General features: G+C 45.8%; 1 protein-coding gene across 3 annotated transcripts in view; it reads right to left on the bottom strand.

The window, feature by feature from the left end:
- The window catches only part of Lonrf3 (LON peptidase N-terminal domain and ring finger 3), a 38142-nt gene extending 29442 nt beyond the window's left edge, over positions 1-8700 (bottom strand). The window contains exons 1-3 of one of the 3 annotated variants that reach the window (XM_090325771.1): positions 8451-8700; positions 7044-7737; positions 3551-3669 (exon numbers count right to left, since the gene is read on the bottom strand). In XM_090325771.1, coding sequence (XP_090181897.1) covers positions 3551-3669; positions 7044-7704 — 780 coding nt within the window. In that variant the 5' untranslated portion in view covers positions 7705-7737; positions 8451-8700. Of the gene's footprint in view, positions 1-3550; positions 3670-7043; positions 7958-8450 lie in introns of those variants that run through there. The other 2 variants (XM_090325770.1, XM_090325772.1) reach the window with 2 other exon arrangements.
- Between the last annotated feature and the right edge of the window lie 11077 nt (positions 8701-19777).

The following is a 19777-nucleotide window of genomic DNA, read 5'->3' as shown; positions in this document are numbered from 1 at the left end:
AGAATGCAGAACACACCAAGGAAGAGAAAGGAAGAATATGGGAGAGGGAAACCTTCCCTTTGTGTTTTTAGATAGTGAATGGAATGATCTAGATTCTCATATGCTTCTGCCCGCCTACGGAGGCTGGCCAGGAGCCTGCCCTCTTGAGCTGAGCCTTAGGCCTGATGCAAACCTCTGATGGATTTCTGTCCATGTCGCCATCTCCTTTGGAACCCAATCTCATTTGGTGTCTTCCTAGTTACTTCTCCCAACAGTGTTAACTATGGGCTTTCTAGAGCAAGACTTGTGTGACATTGCTGGGAAGCTAGAGGAGACACATGTTAGAGACTAGAGAGGCTTCTGGAGTCCCAACGATCAATTCATATATTGCATCTGCTCACGGTTGTCCCCTTCCCCTCCCCACTGACAACTATAAAATCTACCAGTCATGATGATCACTGTGAACTGCCTGAGGGTCAGAAGAGGGCTGCCAGAGAAACATCTTCCCTAGTGCAATTCCCATTGAAATGGTGGGAAATGCACAAATGGGAATGTGAAGTGGTTTGCAATTGGATTTATCAGCTTTTCTTTCTACATCCCAAAAGTGTTCTATCAGCATTGTCCTCCTCTCTCCTCCCAACCATCGGGAAGGGTAATTCTTGTTTCATACTGGGAGCAACTTTTCCTTCATGGAGGAAGCCACTTTTTCCACTTTACCTCAGTTTGGTGCCCTGTATGGTATCACAGGCCCTTGGCCCCAGGTCCTAGTTTTATGATAGGAAATATTTTAAAGGTACAAGAGAGGTCCACTTACCTTCCAGGCAACTTCCTGACTTGGGCCACAAGGATGCTGGAACTGCCCCCACTAAAGTTCCTTTTAGTTAAGACAATGGTGGTTTGTATTAGGCTGTAAATGTGTTCTTTAGGCAACTGAATATGCTGACTCCTCATCATCTATGAATATTGTGTACTGAAAGAGCCTATGAATTTCATCCTAACCTGAATGGCAGAGTAGGCAGGTCCACAATGCTTTATCTGAAGTTCCTAGATCCAAAAGGAATCAGCTTGACATTATAATTCATTAGGTAGCAACACCTGACCTAAATGGATGTAAAGTATTGGAAAGTATTTGTCAAATGGACTGAGTTTTTGTGTGCTTCTCTGCACAGGTAATGTGTATAACAACTGTGATTGAGCTACTGCCCCGAGCTCCCTTAGGGTAATACCAATGTTCGCTAAGGGTATTTCTGACTAGACAGTATGGTCTGCCTTCAATTAGAAACACTGGATTCTGAACATGTTTATCCCACGAAACTCAGACAAGGCATCATGACCCTAGCCTTAGATAAGTTGACCCAGGAAGCTTTCTAGCTTGCAAAATGTTCTCTTGGCCATGTTCGCTTTTGACCCTTACACATTCCCATAAAGCAATCTATATGGATGGTAATAGCTTCATTTTACAAATGAGAACACTTAGGAATCACAGAGAGAAGCCACTTCTCCAGGGCACTTTGCTTGCAAGCAGCAGATCCTAGGCTTAAATCTAATCTTCTAAATAAAATATTTATACATAGTTGAGCTAGGTACAAAGATGCAGAAAATAATACTTGCTATCCAAGTGTCCTGATGCTTGCCTTTTCAGGGCCTCAAACTTCTTCCTTTGCTTGTTTGTTTAGTGCTCTGCCACTTGAGTCAACCCTCTAGCCTGACTTTTGCCGATTATTTTTAGAAATGGAGTCATGGGGACTTTTCTGCTTAGGCTGGCATTGACCCTGATCCTTAGGATTTTTGCTTCCTGAGTAGTTAGAATTTCTGGTGTGAGCCATAGGCACCTTGTTAAATGTATACTTTAAAATAATAGGGTTTTTTTCTTTGGTGGTAGTACTTCAGTTTGAACTAAAGCAGATGCTTTACCACTTGAGCAGCTCCATCAACCTCCCTGCTTGGGTTTCTCCCCAGTTCTACTGTGTGACTAAATTTTGGAAGATATAGGCAAGTTAGGTATTTATATTAAGGAAGCAAAATGGCACCACCATTGTGTAAGAGTGAAGATGTTTTCAAGAAAAGCTGGATATGACTGGGTGCTAGTGGCTCACATCTATAATTTCAACTACTCAGCAGGCTGAAATCTGAGGTTCAAAGCTAGTCCAGGCATGGAAGTCCATGAGAATCTTATCTCCAATTAACTATTGAAACTAAAACCTGTAAGTGGAGCTGTGGCTTATGTGCTAGAGTATTAATCCTAAGCACAATATATCAGGGCATCATCCAGGCCCTGATTTCAAGCCCTAGGACTGGCATGAAGAAAGAAAGAAAAGGATAGAAAAGAAAAGAAGAAAAAGAGAGAAGGGAGGGAGGGAGAGAAAGAAGGGAAGGAAGACAGAGGAGACAGAAAGGATGGAAGGAAGAAAGAGAGAGGGTGGGAGAGAAATAGAAAGGGGGAAATAGAGAAAGAGAAGGAAGGAAGGAAGGAAGGAAGGAAGGAAGGAAGGAAGGAAGGAAAGGCAGAAAGGCAGGGAGGCAGGAAAGCAGGAAGGTAGGAAGGCAGGAAGGAAAGAAGAAAGGAAGGAAAGAAAAGGAGAGGCTGGGCGCAGTGGCTCATGCCTGTAATCCTAACTACTCAGGAGGCTGAGATCTGATGACAGAGGTCCAAAGCCAGCCTGGGCACTAAAGACTGTGAGACACTTATTCCCAATTAACCACTAGAAAACTGGAAGTGGTGCTGTGGCTCAAGGGAGTAGCTTTGAATTGAAGAGCTCAGAGACAGCACCTGGGCCCAGTGTTAGGGCGGTAGCCTCGAGCTCAAGAGCTCAGGGACAGCACCCAGGCTCAGAGTTTAAGTCCCATGACTGACACAAAAAGAAAGAAAGAAGGAAAGAAAGAAAGAAAGAGAGAGAGAGAGAGAGAAAGAGAGAGAGAAAGAAAGAAAGAAAGAAAGAAAGAAAGAAAGAAAGAAAGAAAGAAAGAAAGGAAGGAAGGAAGGAAGGAAGGAAGGAAGAAAGAAAGAAAGAAAGAAAGAAAGAAAGGAAGGAAGGAAGGAAGGAAGGGAGAAAGGGAGAAAGAGAAAGGGAGAAAAGAGAAAGAAATGCAGGCAGGAACAAAGGAGTACATTCCAGGTACTGTGCTAAGCCTATTCTCTATTCAAACTCAGATAATCCCCACAACAGCCCCCATTTAGTAGGTGCTTTGAACATCTGTAGTTTACAGATTAGGAGTGAAGAAGATGAGAAGTTAAATTATTTTACCCAAGGCCACACAACTGGTAAAAGTAGCACAGATGGAACATAAACTCAGGCCTTATCTATGGCTCTCCCAAACCTGGATTCTGAACAAAGTCCAAGTTGTTCTGCTTGTCCCCAATGAAATACAGAACTAGAGAAGAATCCAGTTCCCTTGTACACTTGAATCACTTCTTGACATAGGCACAGACCTTCTATCCCTTGGCTCCGTTTGAAAGTGATCTCCTTGCTCAATTTGAGCTCTAGTATCCCTAAACACAGGGATTGAGTTCTTCCTACCAAGCATTGCCTATAGTACAACCCCCTTCCCACCCTTCCTGTCCCACACTTACCTTAAAACCCCTTGGACGGAGTTTACAAGCTATTTCGGCATCGTGAAGAGCGTCTTCGTGTGATTTCAATGTAAAGTTGATCTGAGAGCGGTTGCTGTAGAGCAAGTGATCATTGGGAGCTGTGAAAAAAAAAACCACAGGAAAGTCCTCATTAATGGCACCCAAGCATAAGCATGTGATCAATCCTATTCCAATGGATCTTGAGCAACAACCAGTCACCTACAAGTTTTTAAAGTGGGGATCTAAGGGACTCAGCTCCATTCCTAGTCCTAACAGCATCCTTTCTTCCACAGCCCAGCTGCTCGAACTTGGAGCTTCCCCCAATGCAGAGAAGTACGTTTGCCTGCCCCTGGCAATTAGTCCCTTAGAGGCTTTGTGCTATCCAAGTTGTATCAGAGATTTTGATCTAAAGGAAATCCCGGTAGCTCAGCAACAACAGGCCAACCAAGAAAGAGAAGAGGTGGAGAGATGTGAGCCCTATCTTGGTGTGGAGCAAGACAAGTTCATGTTAGTCATGTTAGACATCTTTCTTTTTGCCAGTCTTGGGGCTTGAAGTCAGGGCCTGGGCACTGTCCTTGGACACTTTTGGCTCAAGGCTAGCACTCTGCCAATTGAGCCACAGCACCACTTTTGGCTTTTTCTGAGTCTATGGTACCGAGGAATTGAACCTATTGCTTTGTGCATGCTAGGTAGCATTCTACCAGTAGGCTACGCTCCTGGACCTAGAAATATCTTGCCTGACAAAGCCCAGTACACCCAAAGCTGCCTTGAAGGAAATGGCAGTATAAGATTTATAAGATACCATGTTCCAGCCAGGCACTGGTGGTCCACAACTGTAATCCTAGCTACTCCGGAGGCTGAGATCTGGGGACTGAGGTTCAAAGCCAGACTATACAGGAAAGTCTGGAGACTTTTATCTCCACTACACTAGAAAAAAAAGGCAGGAAGTAGAACTGTAACTCAAGTGGTCAAGTGAGCAAAAAGAAGCTCAAGGATAACACCCAAGCCTTGAGTTCAAGCCCGAGGACCAGTATGCCTGTGCTTGGTGGCTCTTTCATTCTCATTCTCTCTCTCTCTCTCTCTCTCTCTCTCTCTCTCTCTCTCTCTCTCTCTCTCTCTCACTCTCTCTCTCTCTGTCACACTCACACACACACACACACACAGGATACCACGTTCCCATTCTTTCAAGGCATTGAATACACTGGACAAAGCCTGTGGGAACAACATGAGGCCAACTCTCATCAACTATCTGAATCACTGGATGTTATGGCTGGATAGCCCTTTAGAGGCGAACCAGTTCAACTGACCCAATCTCCAACTGGGAAAAGTCAAAACCAGAGCAGGGAAAACATCTGTTTAAGGTCACACACATCTGATCAGTCATTGCCAACTGGTTACACGTTAAAGCTTAAGTGGGGAACAAAGTTCTTTTTCTGAGAGTGGTTAGGTATTTAGAATTAAGAAGACACTGCTCATCTTCCAGGATAAAAAAACCTATACTGAGGAGGCTCCTTTTCCTCCATGAAGGGGAACACTGGTCTTGACATTTTACCTTGAATGCTCTGAGGCTAATGAAAGTACAGAAAGGCTCCCCCCCCAAGGGCAAGTGAGAACTGCAACAGTAGAAGGGAACCGGAAAGGACATTCACAGCTGAAAGGAATGGCTGAAAGAAATGGTGTCTCCTTTTAGAGATCTGTAATTAAGTGGCCTGAACTTATTTCACTACCTCATTCTTTTCCCTCAGCATTGGACTCCAGTTCCTGTTGCCTGAAATAGACTTTTATGACACCCCCTCAACTCCTTAACCCTCACCCCACAGGAGTGTGCTGACGGCTTCAAGGATTGCCTACTACTTGCTTCTAAGAGTTTTCTAATGAGTTGACAGTGTTTTGTATCCTTTTTCTCCTGTAACACAGGCAAGTCCTGTGGCAACTTCCACAGTCTTCTTTGCCTGGGCACAGACAAGGGTATGCCAGTCTTGTCTGGTCAGTGTGCTCAGTCCTAAAAGACCGGTTGAAGGTTGAAGTGGAGATTGGACAAATAGAACCTGCAATGCACCCCCTTTCTCCACCAGGCAGACCTATGCCCAGGGCACTTTCACATCCTCAAGTCCCGTCAGTCAGTCTCATTCCTGGCACGTTTTCCTGGATACTTTGCATGCCAGCCTGCAGAACTACTGATAATCTTCCAAAGCCTGGGATACCTGCTGCTTGCAGCCACTTCCTGAGACCAGATGTGCAGATGTGGCGGCAGAAGCAGAGCAAACAGATCCCCCAGAAAAGTAGGGGGGGGGCAGATCCCAGTTTTGTTAGATGTGGGTCTAGTTAGATGTAGGTCTGTCCACACTGGCTTTTAAAGCTGCAAATGGTACCAGGAAGTGGGAGACAGAGTTGTGCTCCTTTTGCGGCCACTTCATGCTTCTTTGGGAATCCTTGGTCGGGTCATCTGCTAGACTAGTGGAGTTCAAGGGTTCGAGAGCAGGGCATTGGTTGCTGGCTGGCAGCAGCGGCCGCATAGGCGGCGGGGTGGCATCTATTTCAACCAAGGATCGTGTGATAGGAAGCGGTGACAATGAGTCACAGGGCAGCGGGTGCGAGGGCTCTCTCTCCCCCCACACACACCCTGCACTGGCTCTCGGGACGAGCTTGGCCCACTTCGGTTACCTCAGCAGTTACACAATCCTGCCGCCCGCCCGCCCGCCCGCCTGCGCGGAGGAGGGGCCGCCCGGCCCGGGCCACTCTAGGTCCTTATGCAACCAGTGCTCTCCTGACCTAATTCCGAGCCGGACCCACCCCTATGGGAGCCAAGGCCCGGAAGGGACAACTCCCAGAGGCGGGAGCAACAGACGAAGGGCACCCCTCGGACATCTCCAGCTGGCAGGAGCCTGGGAGCACCCAGCATGCAAGTGCTAGAAGTTGTTGTCCCTGCAGGAAAGCTGTCAGCAGGTGTATGAGGGAGCCCGGAGCGAGGAGGAGGGCGAAGAAGAGAGGGGGGAGGGGGAAGAGAGGGGGGAGGAGGCTGTGGCGGCAAATTTTAGCTGGTGACACCGCACAAGGCAGTTATAAGGATACCAAAAAAAAATTGGAAAGGGGGCTGATAAACAATGAGAGAGGGACAGCAACAGCGACAGTGACACCAAAAAGTACATTTTTAACAAGAGATGAAGAAAAAGACCCAAAGCAACAGAAGTAGAGAGACTATAGCACAACTAGAGAAAAGCTAAAGTGTAGCAGCCGGACTCGTAGAAATATGCCTTCCCCCTCCCCCGCACTCCCTCCTCCACACCCTTTCCCGCCTGCTAGTGTCCGTTCCCGCTTGCAAGGTTCGGTTCCCGCCCCCTATGGTTTGCACCTGCGCTCCTGCACTTTCTTGTTCCTGTGGTTTAGGCTTGATCTCCCAGTGGGGGTTCATTTTCCCGCCCCTCACCCTCACGTCGTGACCAGATCCCACTGACTGACTCTGGGTGACCAAGCCCGCGCGCAGTGAACTCACCCAGTCTCACGGCTTCGTTGTACTTGAGTAGCGCTGCTTCCAATTGCTGTTCCTGGTAAAGCTGATTGCCCTCCTGTCGGAGTTGGGACGCCCTCACTGGTCCCGGGAACAACTTCACCAGAAGACCTCGAAGCACCACGTTAACCCGCAGTGGCGGGGGCGTCACCTTCAGAGCTCGCCGGCGTCCCCACACCCTCCCAGGAGTCACCATCAAGGCGGACAGCTTGACCCCACACAGCGCACAACTCCGATCAGCTGCGCGCTCCTGTTCCAGGCACAATTTACAAAAGGTGTGGCCGCACCACAAGGACACTGGGTCAGATAAAAATCCATAACACTTTCTGCACTTAAAGCCTTCCCATACCTCGGCGGTCGCCCCCATGAAGTTTGAAGCGCTGATCTGGTCCGAGGGTGCCTCTTCCTGCCGGATCTTTTCTGCCAGGCAAAGCACCAAATGCTTCAACTGCTCGGCTACCAGCTGCTGCCTCTCGGACAGTTGGGTATACACCTCGAGGGCTTCCTGAAGGCAGCCCTGAGATGCCAAGGCATGGGCTTGTGTAAGTAGGACTTTACATTCTGGCGACGGGGACTGCTCTAGCTCTTGTCTCTGGAGAGGCTCTGAGTTCGAGTCTACCTCAGCCGCTAAGGCCGCCTTCTCCATCGGCTCCGCCAGTTCTAAGTTGTTGCTGCCAAGCTGTGCGGACAAGGAAAACATCTGTTCAGTCTGAAGTGGATCGATAAGACACAGGGACCCGCACAGGGAAAGAGACGTCTAGGGGCCACGGACCAAGAGCGAGGAGTGGCGGCTGGAAGGAATCGGGACAGTTTCGGCCACTGCACTGCCACACACCCGGCTCTGCCGCGCCCCCGCGAGCTCCATGCCGACTGGCCCGAGCCGCCTAATAACTGTCTTGTCTCAGCAAAGTGTTATATAAAACGTCACCACGTGACGTGCCACCGCGCTGCTCATTGGCCAGCGACGGGGAAATTGTTACAAAACCAGACAGTTTTGTAACAGTGTTGTGCTTGCTTCTTTTTGGCTCCTTTTCTTGGCTCCTTGGGGAGTTTGTTTGTGTCTACACGCTGCCTCTTTCCCGCTCAAAACTGGAGTATCTCTTCAAAGGGGGAGGGGAACTCAAAACTCTTCTCTCACGCTTTTCCCTACACGCCACCTCATCCCACTTCCAAACTGGCCGCCAAACGAGTCCCCTAGGCCCGCTGCTCGCTGCCCTGCTGTCCCGCCCGGCCCTGAAGAAGCTGGTACCTGGAAGCGCTGTCCTTCAAATGCTTTCCCTCCAGGGGGCAATCCCTGCACGGTTCCTCAGACAAGACTTGTTTGGGAAGGGGTGCAGGAGAGAAGCCCTCTCCTCTAATCCCTGCCCCAGAAGCCTAGAAACTCCGCCATACCTCCACACTTGGCTTGCAGACTCTCTAAAGACGATGAGCGCTATGTCCCCGAAGGCTCTTAGGCGCTGCGGCTCCGTGTGCGCCTGGAAGCGGCGCGTCCAGCGAGCGCAGAAGTTGAGCGGCGCTCGAGCGGAGACGCGCAGTGAAGAGCTTGCGGGTGTGGAGTTAGGGGACGCCCGCCTATCCTCCTAGCGCGCCTTCCCTGCTCCTCCCCAACGCGGGAACCCGCTCTGGGGTGGGCTTTAAGGGAGGTCGCTAGAGACCCACGACCGAATGGGAACGGGCGGGAGACAATGGGCGTGGCCTCGAGCGCAGCGTTTGATGGGTTCGGTGGGCACTTAGGGGCGTGGCCTGGAGTGGTGCGGTTTGCTAGGTTCGGTGGGCACTTGGGGGCGTGGCCTGGAGCGCTGCGGTTTGCTAGGACCGGTGGGCGCTACTGTAGGGGCGTGGCCTGGAGTTCCGCAGTTATTCTAAGAGCGAGGACAAGAATGACAGGTGAAAGCCGAGAGCTTCCTACTCTAGACCAACCAAGTTCATGCATCCAAATACAGCCCAATGACCAAACTTCTAGGATCCCGGTCGTCATGTACGTGGCTGTTTGAACAGCACCATGCCACTCTTGGGAGTCTCGTAGAAAGTGCACCACAAACCTCAAACAAACCACTGCGGCCACCCACTCACATGCTGCTCTACCTCTCCTTCCCGAAGAGAGCCAGGAGTACAAATAAGCAGATAGACTGCAAATGCAAAGGAATAATGCACTTCATGAAGGCCAGTCATGATAATTAAAACTAAGAGGCATAATTTGGAGGAGGCAGTCTGTGGCCCCTCTGAAGCCTAAAGGTCAGGGGTCATGCTAGGAGCAAAAGTTAGCTCACAACGCTGTCCCAGGGACCTGAAAACATAGAGTTAGCTCCAGTTGTGGCCACTTCTTAGCTAGATGATCAAGCTATAGCACCAAAACTCTTGAAAGTTGTCATTTTAACTCTGAACGAATGACGGAGATAATTTCATTGGAATTAAATAGTATTTCAGAGCCGAGGAGGTAAGATGGGCTCTGAACCTCTTTTGCTTGTTACTCCCACCAACACTAAGGTCCTATAGAACAACTTCTGTGCAGTGACCCTTAGAGCTTCTAGCACTAGCAAGAACAGGGAGAAATGGGCAAAGACAAAAGAAAGGGAGGGAAAATGAGAGGGTGAAAATGATCAAGATATTTTGGATGCTCATATGAAACACCATAACAAAATCTATTAAAGCTAAAAAGAAGTTGGATACTGGTGGCTCTTACCTGTAATCCTAACTTAAGAGGTTGAAATCTGAGGATCACCTTTCGAAACCAGCCTTGGCAGCAAAGTGTGTTACTCTTACCTCTAATAAACTACTAAGTCCCAAGTAGGGCTGGGAATGTGGCTTAGTGGTAGAGTGTTTGCCTAGCATGCATGAATCTCTGGGTTCAATTCCTTAGTACCACATAAATAGAAAAAGCTACACGTAGTGCTGTGGCTCAAGTGGTAGAAGGCTAGCCTCTAGCAAAAGAAGCTCAGGGGGCCAGGAGTGTGGCCTAATGGTAGAGTGCTTGCCTAACATGCACACAGCCCTGGATTTCATTCTCCAGTGCCACATAAACAGGAAAGGCCGGAAGTGGTGCTGTAGCTCAAGGAGTAGAGTGCTAACCTTGAGAAATCTCAAGGACAGTGCCCAGACCTTGAGTTCAAGCTCTAGGACTGGCAAAAATAAAATAAAAAAAGATAAAGCTGCAAGTGGAGCTGTGGCCCAAGTTGTAGACTGCTAAATGCTCTCTGAATGCAAGGAATGTTTTTATACCTTTTTTTGTTTTCCTGACAGGACAGTGAATAGATCTTACTGAACATGGCAATAGACATTCTGACCCTGTTTGCAAGTGTGCAGAGGGACAAGAAAAAAACTTAGGACTAATTCATAGAATGCATCAAGAATGGCTGACAATCCTGTTCTTAAAACAGGACATTAAGCAGCAGTGGGATGAGAGGGTCCAGACAAAGCCAGGAACACGAGTCAAGGAGTAAACAGACACAGACACATAATACATGGAAGCTTGCTCTCTACTTGAGTTTCTCATTTCATAACCCAGGATCAATTTATTATCCTTACAGGCAAAACAAAACAGCATCGACTCTAAAGGCCTTCATAGCAAGAATAAAATGACTCCCCCTTGTATTGAGAGAAACTCAAACGCAGCACTAAAAGAGACTGTACCAGACAAGACTAGCGACTTGCTGCAGGTTATAATGGGAGGTTGAGTCACACCCAGGCTTGGAAGCTAGAACTCCTATTTTTTGGTTATTGTTGTTGGTCATGTGGCTTGAACTCTGGGCCTACGCAGTGTCCCTGAGCTCTTCAACTCAAGGCTAGTGCTTCTACTACTTGAGCCACAACGCCATTTCTGGTAGTTAACTGGAGATAAGAGTATCATAGTCTTTCATGGCAGGGTGAGCTTTGAACTGTGATCCTCAGATCTCAGCCTCTTTCATAGCTAGGATTACAGTTATGAGCCACTGGCGCCCAGCTATAACTCCTGTACTTTGTTGAGAGGACACATAACATCTCTCAAATGAGTAAGAAATTATTTCACGTTTTTTATCTGTCAGATTTCCATCCATTCAGCAAATGTTAATTGAACATATACTGTGTGCTAATGGAGCTGGCATTTATGGAGGAATCATAGATAGAAGGCTATGACAAAGTTATCATCCTGAATTCAATCACCGAGGAAATGAGAAACAAAGTCTGAAACAGTTAAATAAAAAACACCAGGCAGGGCCAGGAGTTTGCCCTAGTGGTTCAAGCGCTTGTCTAGCATGCACGAAGACCCGAGTTTGATTCCTTGGTACCACATACATAGAAAAAAGCCGGAAGTGGTGCTGAGGCTCAAGTGGTAGAGCTCTAACCTTGAGAAAGTCCAAGGACAGTGCTCAGGCCCTGAGCTCAAGCCCAGGACTGGCAAAAAAAAACACTGAAAAAAAAAAACCACCAGGCAGTATGTCAGAAGTGCCAACACTTGGAACAGTGTGTTCTAAGGAATATACAAATAAGCCACACTACAGTGCTTCCATCTCAGAGAAGGAGCCTTTAAGCCAGGTGCTTGGACACTTAAATGGCTGCTGCTCAACTCAAGGAAGGTCCCTTTGTATTGCATAGGTGGCCTGGGGTAAGGAGAATTCTCACTATACAGACCTGAGAAAGATGTGGGGGGAGGTCAGACTAGGGAGGGCCTTGCACATGCCAAGTAACTGCTGTACCACTGAGCTATATTTTCAAGCCCTGGAGTTTGTAGTTGAAAACAGGGAAAAGCCAGGAACTGATAACTCACGCCTGTAATCCTAACTACTCTGAAGGCTGAGATCTGAGGATCAGGGTTCAAAGTCAACCTGGACAGGGAAGTACATGAAATTCTTATCTCTACTTAACCCCTAAAAGCTAGAAGTGGAGTTGTGGCTCAAGTGGTAGAGCTCTACCCTCAGGGACATTGACCAGACCCTGAGTTCAAACCCCAGCACTGGCACAAAAAAAAGAAAGAAAAAGAAACAAAGGAAAAGAAAAGCAAGTCTTCACTTGCTTTTGTCATATATGACTGTAATATTGACTTCTGTATTCCCAGAACTTGAAAGGCAAAATTGTGAGTTCTAGGCCAGCCTAGGCTACATATCAAAACCTTGTCAATAAATAAGCCAGGCACCAGTGGTTTATGCCTATAACCCCAGCTACTCAAGAGGCTGCGATTTGAGGATCATGGTTCAAAGCCAGTTTGAGCAGGAACTCTGTGATACTCTTATGTACAACTACCCACCAAGTGGAGGTGTGGTTTAAGTAGTAGAACACCAACCTTGAGTACAAAAGCTTAGTGCCCACACCCCGAGTTCAAGCCCCAACACCCATGTAATAGTGGATAGATAGATAGCGAGATGGTAGATAGATACATGCCAAGATCATGGTGCCACTCATGCAAATCTCTCTGCTCATCAAGCCTTGGTTCTCAGTATGGCCTACAGAGCCAACCACTACAGTTACCTAAAACCTCCAGCAAAGAGGATGAGGAAGGTGGCAAAGAGGAGGGGGAGAAGCACCAGGAAGAATGAGCTGAAGAAGATTGAGAGCTCCCTGAAGCCCAGAACAATAGCACATGAAAGTGAGAGGTGCCAGGGACGTGCCTTTGCCCAGCCCCATTGAATGAATAAAGCTTTAACATATGGTGGGGAGGGGACCAGGGAGGTTAGCTATCCAGGTTACAGTGAGGCTCAGTTAGGCTCAATGTTCATCTGTTTAAAGACTGAGGAAGAACAGACTGGAGTACCGCATCCCAATCCTGTTCTTCCCACTGCATCATCCTGTTTTCCTGGAGATAAGGCACCAATACTTCTTCACTACATTGGACTGGGGGATAAACTGAGGGTCCAGAGACTTTCACTAATGCATTCAAAGTCATCCAACAAATAAGATGAGCTCTAGCTTGCAGCTGGCCAGTAAAAACAGAAAGATAACAAAATATTATCCTAAGGAAGGTTTACTTTATTTCTCTGCAAGACAAGTCAGACCTGCTTGGTTAGCCAGGGAGTCTTGCCCAAAGTACAAAAAAGGATCAAGTCTAGCCAGATGTGGAGGTTCATACCTGTAGTCATAACTATTCAAGAGGCTGAGATCTGTAGATTGCAGTTCAAAACCAGTCCAGGTGGAAAAAGTCCCAGAGGCTCTTATCTCCAATGAAACACAAAAAGCCAAAAGTAGATCTGTGGCTCAAGTAGATAGAATGCTATCCTTGAACAAAAGCATCAAAACAGCATCCAGGCTTTGAGTTCAAGCTCTAGGACCAGCACACACACACACACACACACACACACACACACACACACACACACACACACACACGCAGAAGCAAGTCTGTGGAGCTGCCAGATATGTGAGACAGGAGCCCAGGATGAGGTTAGCTGCTGTAAGCTTGGAGTTTTATCTTTACTGTATGACTCAGCCCAAGCCATTTCCCCTTTATGTCTGTTCTTTGCCTATTAATAATGATGCCTAACGTCATTGTTCAGATTAGCTACCAGTGATGCAGAATGCTCAGTGCAGCCAGTCCCGATGTGATGATGGGAACAGAAGGGATCCACAACCATCTGCTAATGGTTACGAGTAAAACATGTGCCCACTGCCCTCAGAATAAGCAGTTTGTTCCCAGAAGAATAAGCTACAGGCCTGAAGCTGCGCCCTGCTCTCTGCAGAGACATATAGACCAATGAGGAAATTCTAGAGACTCGGGTAGAGAGATTTTTGGTCTTAGGTTGAGAAAGAAAATCCAGGTTCAAACATGAATTAGGAGTCAATTTTCTATATAGACTGGGGCAAGACTGAGCATTAAGACATGGATTTTTTTTCAATTGTGTTAAAATAGACATATAATTTCCTTTCCCTTTGAACCATTTTTAAATGTATGGCTCAGGGTCATTAAATACATATACCCATCACCATCACCCATCTCCAGAACTTTTATAAATATTATAAAGGTGAGGTACAGAGGTGTTACAGTTACATAAGTTAGGTAATGAGCCCATTTCTTTTTGAACAATGTCATTCTTTCATCTTCAGAACTTTTCTCACCTTGGAAAATCAGAATACTACAGATACATTACCACAAGCTCCCTGAAATCTGCTGCAACCACCACTCTTTTTTTGCCAGTCCTGTGCTTGAGCTCAGGGCCTGAGCACTGTCCTTGGACTTTCTCAGGGCTAGAGCTCTACCACTTGAGCTTCAGCACCACTTCTGGGTTTTTTTCTATGTATATGATACTAAGGAATTGAACCCAGGTCCTCATGCATGCTAGGCAAGCACTCTACCACTAGGCCAAACTCCAGGCCCTTTTCTTCCTTTTTAAAGTTGAATGATATTCCATTGTATGACCACATGTTTGTTTATCTATCCATCCTCTGTTTGATAAGTAGGTTGCACTTATAAAAATACATGTATAAATATCTCCCTGATGTCGTGATTTCAATGCTTTGGAATATATATATATATATATATATATATATATATTCAGAAATGGGTTTACTGCATCATTTGTTATTTGTATGTTTTTTAAGGAACCTCCATTCTGTTTTCCACAACAGTTGCATCATTTAACATTCCCACTAGCAATGCACAAGAGTTTCAAATTCTCCACATCCTTGCCAAACTTGTTATTTTCTCTCTTTTCCTTAAATAATAACAATCCTCATGTATATGACTTAATAGCACATTGTGATTTTGATTTATATTTGACCAAGGATGAGTGATGTTACAATATTTTCATGGATTATTGTAGCCATTTTTTGCCAATCCTGAAGCTTGAACTCGGGGCCTGAGCATTGTCCTTGGGCTTTCTCAAGGTTAGAACTCTACCACTTGAGCCACAGGAGCACCCTTTCTAGCTTTTTCTATGTATGTGGTACCGAGGATTCGAACCCCACTCTTTGTGCATGCTAGGCAGCACTCTACCACTAGGCCAAACTCCCAGTACCTGTTTTAGCTATTTTTATACTAATTAACCCATCTGAACACAAGAATCACACTTAATACTTTCATACAAACTTGTAATTTACAAAGCATATCATCTCCTACTATTCAACAAGCTCTATGGGAAACATGATCTGGAGTACCATACACTATTGTTACGCTAAGTGAGAGAAATCATCAGGCTGATGAGTGCTATGAAGACAGAAGCACAGAATGCTGCTCCAGGGGGCGAGCAAGAGCATGCAAGAGTAGCTCAGAGGGCCAGGAGCATGACCTAGTGGTAGAGTGCTTGCCTAACATACACGAAGCCCTAGTTTAATGCCTTGATTCCACATACACAGAAAAAGCCGGAAGTGGTGCTGTGGCTCAAATGGTAGAGTGCTAGCCTTGAGGAAAAAAACGCCCAAGGACAGTGCCCAGGCCCTGAGTTCAAGCCCCAGGATTGACAAAAAAAAAAAAAAAAAAAAAGAGAGACCCGCTCAGAGTTGGAGAGAGGCTCCTGTGGGACATGGAATTCTTCAGGATTCCTTGCTTTCAGGAAGGAAAGAATGAGCTGAAAAGGGCTAAATGTTGTAGGCAATACAAGAAACTGATGAAGAGGCTGCAGGAGAGGCTGTCTTGGTGAACAGCTATTAGATAATTATGTCTGGAGGCTAAATTTTAAGAAACACTCATGTGGGACGGGACAAGTGATAAAAGGCCTGCAGGTATGAGGCCTTGAAGGGCTTTGTAGATCAGGTTAAGGATTTAGAATCTTTATTGTGGGAATAATAGGTTCCTATTGAAGGGTTTGGGGCGGATGAGCAATGCGGTTCATTTTGTCTCTTAGGAACATGTCTTTGGCTATAATGTGGAAGCAATGAATAAGATACAATTCAGGAAATAGAGGAAGGAAAGAAGCACCGAGTTCAAGAGATATTTAGAAGAAAATAGAGTAGGGCTGTGAGTGTGGCCTAGTGATGGAGTGCTTTCTTAGCATGGACGAAGCCCTGGGTTCAATTCCTCAGTGCCACATACACTTAAAAACAAAAAGCTGCAAGTGGTGCTATGGCTCAAGTGGTAGAGTAAAAAAAACCTTAAGGACAGTTCCCAGGCCCTGAGTTTAAGCTCCAGAATTGGCCAAAAAAAAAAGAGTAAATGTGGGGATAGAGTGAATGACCTCAGTTTAATCTTAGGAGTAAGTGACCTGGATATTATTGTTATTTCACTCAAGCTGAGTATAGGGCTTGTAGAAAGCAAGGGTTCTACACGAAGATCCTAGCTGGAAAGGATCTGATCAAAAGACAGGCTTTCTGCTTTACATCGCCTATGCCCTCCACAAGCAGATCATAAGGAAAGAATTGTACAGGATTCCACGTTTAAGGGAAGGAAAGGGTGTGCCAAAAGATGCTGATACCTTCCTGAGAAAATATTAGACAAGTTTCTACATCTGTATTTGTAGATCTTTTAATAACTTACATCCTGTTTCCTGAGTGGCTGCTATGAAGCAGATAATTTCACAAATGCTGCGTTTTTAATTGGTCACTAGTGTACTATAGCTTCAAACCCTGAGCTTCAAGTCAGTCTGCACACATTTGACTCAAATGCTTAATGAGTATGATGTAAGCAAACCCTTCCATACCAAGGAGGTTCAAAGAAGCAGAATAAAACTAAAAAAAGAAAAAAATGGGCCCAAGCCAGGTACCAGTGGCTCACACCTGTGATCCTAGCTGTTCAGGAGGCTGAGATCTAAGAGTTGCTGTTCAAAATCAGCCCTTGTGCTCAAGTCCTTGAGACTTTTATCTCCAATTAACTATCAAAAAAAGCCAGAAGTGGAGCTGTGGTAGAGCTCGATCCTTGAGCAAAAACTAACCAACAGGTTCAGAGACAATAGTACCCAAGCCCTGAGTTCAGTGCCCCAGGATCACACACACACACACACACATGCTTGCCTAAGTCCTAGGCTTGGCTATGACTTAGCTGTAGGATACAATTAATATCTTTTTTAAAATACATATTCCTATCTGAAAACTCAGAAGAGTAAATGGAACAAATACATACTCAAATTCATTAACTTACGACTTTAAGTGAGTTGCTGGTGGCTCATGCCTGTAATTTTAGCTACTCCGGAGGCTAAAATCTGGAGGATGGTGGTTAAAAGCCACTGCAGGCAGCCAAGTTCAGGAGACTCTATTTCCAATTAACCAAATAATTAAGTTAATGACATTTGTGATCTTAAGACTCTTGTAGTTGAAAGTGATTCTACCCAAAAGTCTACTGGGCATGATGCTATTAAAGTCAAGCTGTCAACCAAGATACATGGGTACATTTTTATCTGCGACACATATTAATAAAATATTTTTGCCAAAGAGGGAAAATTTACTGAGTCATAAAAGCAGCAGAGAAGAGAAAAATGAACAAGGAGATAAGGGTACAGTTCATAAAATACTCACCAGATGTACCTATCCAGAGGTACCAATGAAATCAAAGTGAATTGTCATTGTGAAAATCAAGCCCTTGTATGTACAGAGGTTGAGAAGGGCTCTTGGGTAATTCAAACTTATCCAAGTCAGGGGTACCTGGGGCTACAGATCTTTGTCAGCCTTGATCCAGTACTCAATTCTCAGGGACTGGGTTATAGTCACAGAATCTGTTGAGAAAACCACCTTGGGAATATGAGTCTTGAGTGAACCACCTTGGGAGAAACATTGTAGAATTTCTAATGATAGTCCATTGCCCCTCCGTTGAGTCATATTAGCAGCAGGAAGGTTTGAACTCAGGATACTGGGCTTCTCTGCCTGCAGGGAGCTGGCACGGCTGTGTGGCTCTCTCCAGTGAGAAACCATAACGTGTTTATCACTTAAGGTGGACATGAGTTCCAAAGTTCCACATTCATTCAAAAACCATTTTTTAAACACTAGAATTCTGTGACAGGTGTGTGCAGGGAGGGGGGGATTTACAAACCTGAGGACAGCCTGGATAATCCCTGTAAAGGAACTGAGTTCTTTTAGAGGTCACAAGTTTCATTGACTCAGCATCACTCAGAATGAAGTTATGCAGAAGGCTGCACAGAATGGTGAGAGTTGTGTGTGTGTGAGTGTGTGTGTGTGTGTGTGTGTGTGTGTGTGTGTGTGTGTGTGCTGGTCCAAGGACTTGAACCCAGGGCCTGAGCATTGTCCCAAAGATTTTTTTGTTTAGTGTTCTACCACTTGAGCCACAGCATCACTTATGGATTTTTCTGGGTAGTTTGTTGGCGCTAAGACTCTCACAGTCTTTCCTGCCTAGGCTGGCTTTGAATTGCTATCCTCAGATCTCAGCCTCCTAAGTAGGTAGGATTGCAGGCGTGAGCCATCAGTATTGACCAGAATGGTGAGTTTTGAACCAGGGTATAAAAGAATGATGTGCAAAGGAAGAGATAGAGTGTTTTGTGTCATCTGATATCCAATGGAAACTCCTTCAGCTTGTGTGACCTTGGGTCCCTCCTCTGTCCCAGTCTGGCTCTAATGAGTCTGTGAAAGAAAATGACAACTCCAGTGTCTCACAAAGGGAGAAAGATGGGAAAAAGTGCTGAAATCTTTCTTCTCATCCAAGGGCGTGTCTTTTCAGTGATTGAAAACTATCACAAGCTGATGGTCTTAGGTACCTAGCACAACTCCAAGAATATAGTAAGTGTTGAATACATACTCACCAAATTATTTGTCTGAATTTTTTTTGCCAGTTCTGGGGCTTGAACGCAGGGCCTTTGAACTGTCCTTCAACTTCTTTTGCCAAAAATTAGCATTCTGTCACCTGAGCCACAGCAACACTTCTGGCTTTTTTCTGTGTATGCATTACCACAGAATGGAGCCCAGGGCTTCATGCATGCTAGGCAAGCACTCTACAACTAGGCCACATTCTTGATCCCATCTGAATTGTTTAATCCTGCACTTTCAAGTAGATAAGTGTGGCTTTTCATGACCTGGGAAGAACACTTGTTCTATAGAAACTGTAAACCTAGGAAGATGTGATTTTATAGCAGGTGAAGAAGGTACCGAATTGCCACTCACTCTCTCCCAGGCAAGACACCCTTCTCCTTCCCCTACAGCCAAGGACCCTCTGAGGATTTGAATTCCCATTAACACAGGAGATGGTGTCCTGCCTTTACTGCCTGCCCAGTTAGGGGATGGTGCCTACCTTCTAAAACCCCAGTGCTGCCTCTTGTAGCAAGACTTTCCTGGTAAAAATCCCTCACAGTACGATCTGTCCTAACTCCCTTGGCTGACCTGCCCAGTGAGTCATGAAATCACAGTAAACATGCCTGAGTTCTAGGACTCAATACAAGATTCATTGACTAGTGTTCCCCCCACAACAGATGGTAACAGAGAGAACATGGTTCTCTCTCCCCAGTAATGATCCCACCCCTCAAAAAAGGCATTACACATAGGGGATCAATAACCATTTGCTAGTCAAAAGTAGAGGATTAATCTGAACCTTTCAGGGATTTTCCAGTAAAAGACATTTACTTTGAAGCTAGGTATCTATTGCATTCCTGTAATACCAGCTACTTGGGAGGCAAAGGCAGAAGGATCACAAGTTCAGGGGCAGCCTGGACAAAGGTAGTGAGACCTTGTGTCGAAAATGAAATAAAATTCAAAAGGGCTGGAGTATGGCTTTAAGCAGTAAAGTGCTTGACTCAAAGGTACAAGCTTGGGGTTTAATTTCTAATACCACAAAACAAACAAACAAATCTTGCTGGGTACTGGTGGCTCATACCTGTAATCCTAGTTACTAATGAGGGTAAGAGCTGAGGATCACAGTTCAAAGCCAGCCATGGCAGGAAAAC

This window comes from Megascapheus bottae, chromosome X, assembly GCF_031878675.1.
Source record: "Megascapheus bottae isolate mThoBot1 chromosome X, mThoBot2.hap1, whole genome shotgun sequence".
NCBI classification, from domain to species: Eukaryota; Metazoa; Chordata; class Mammalia; order Rodentia; family Geomyidae; genus Megascapheus; species Megascapheus bottae.
Note: the sequence above shows the minus strand (reverse complement) of the source record. Positions and strands in the feature narration are given on the sequence as shown.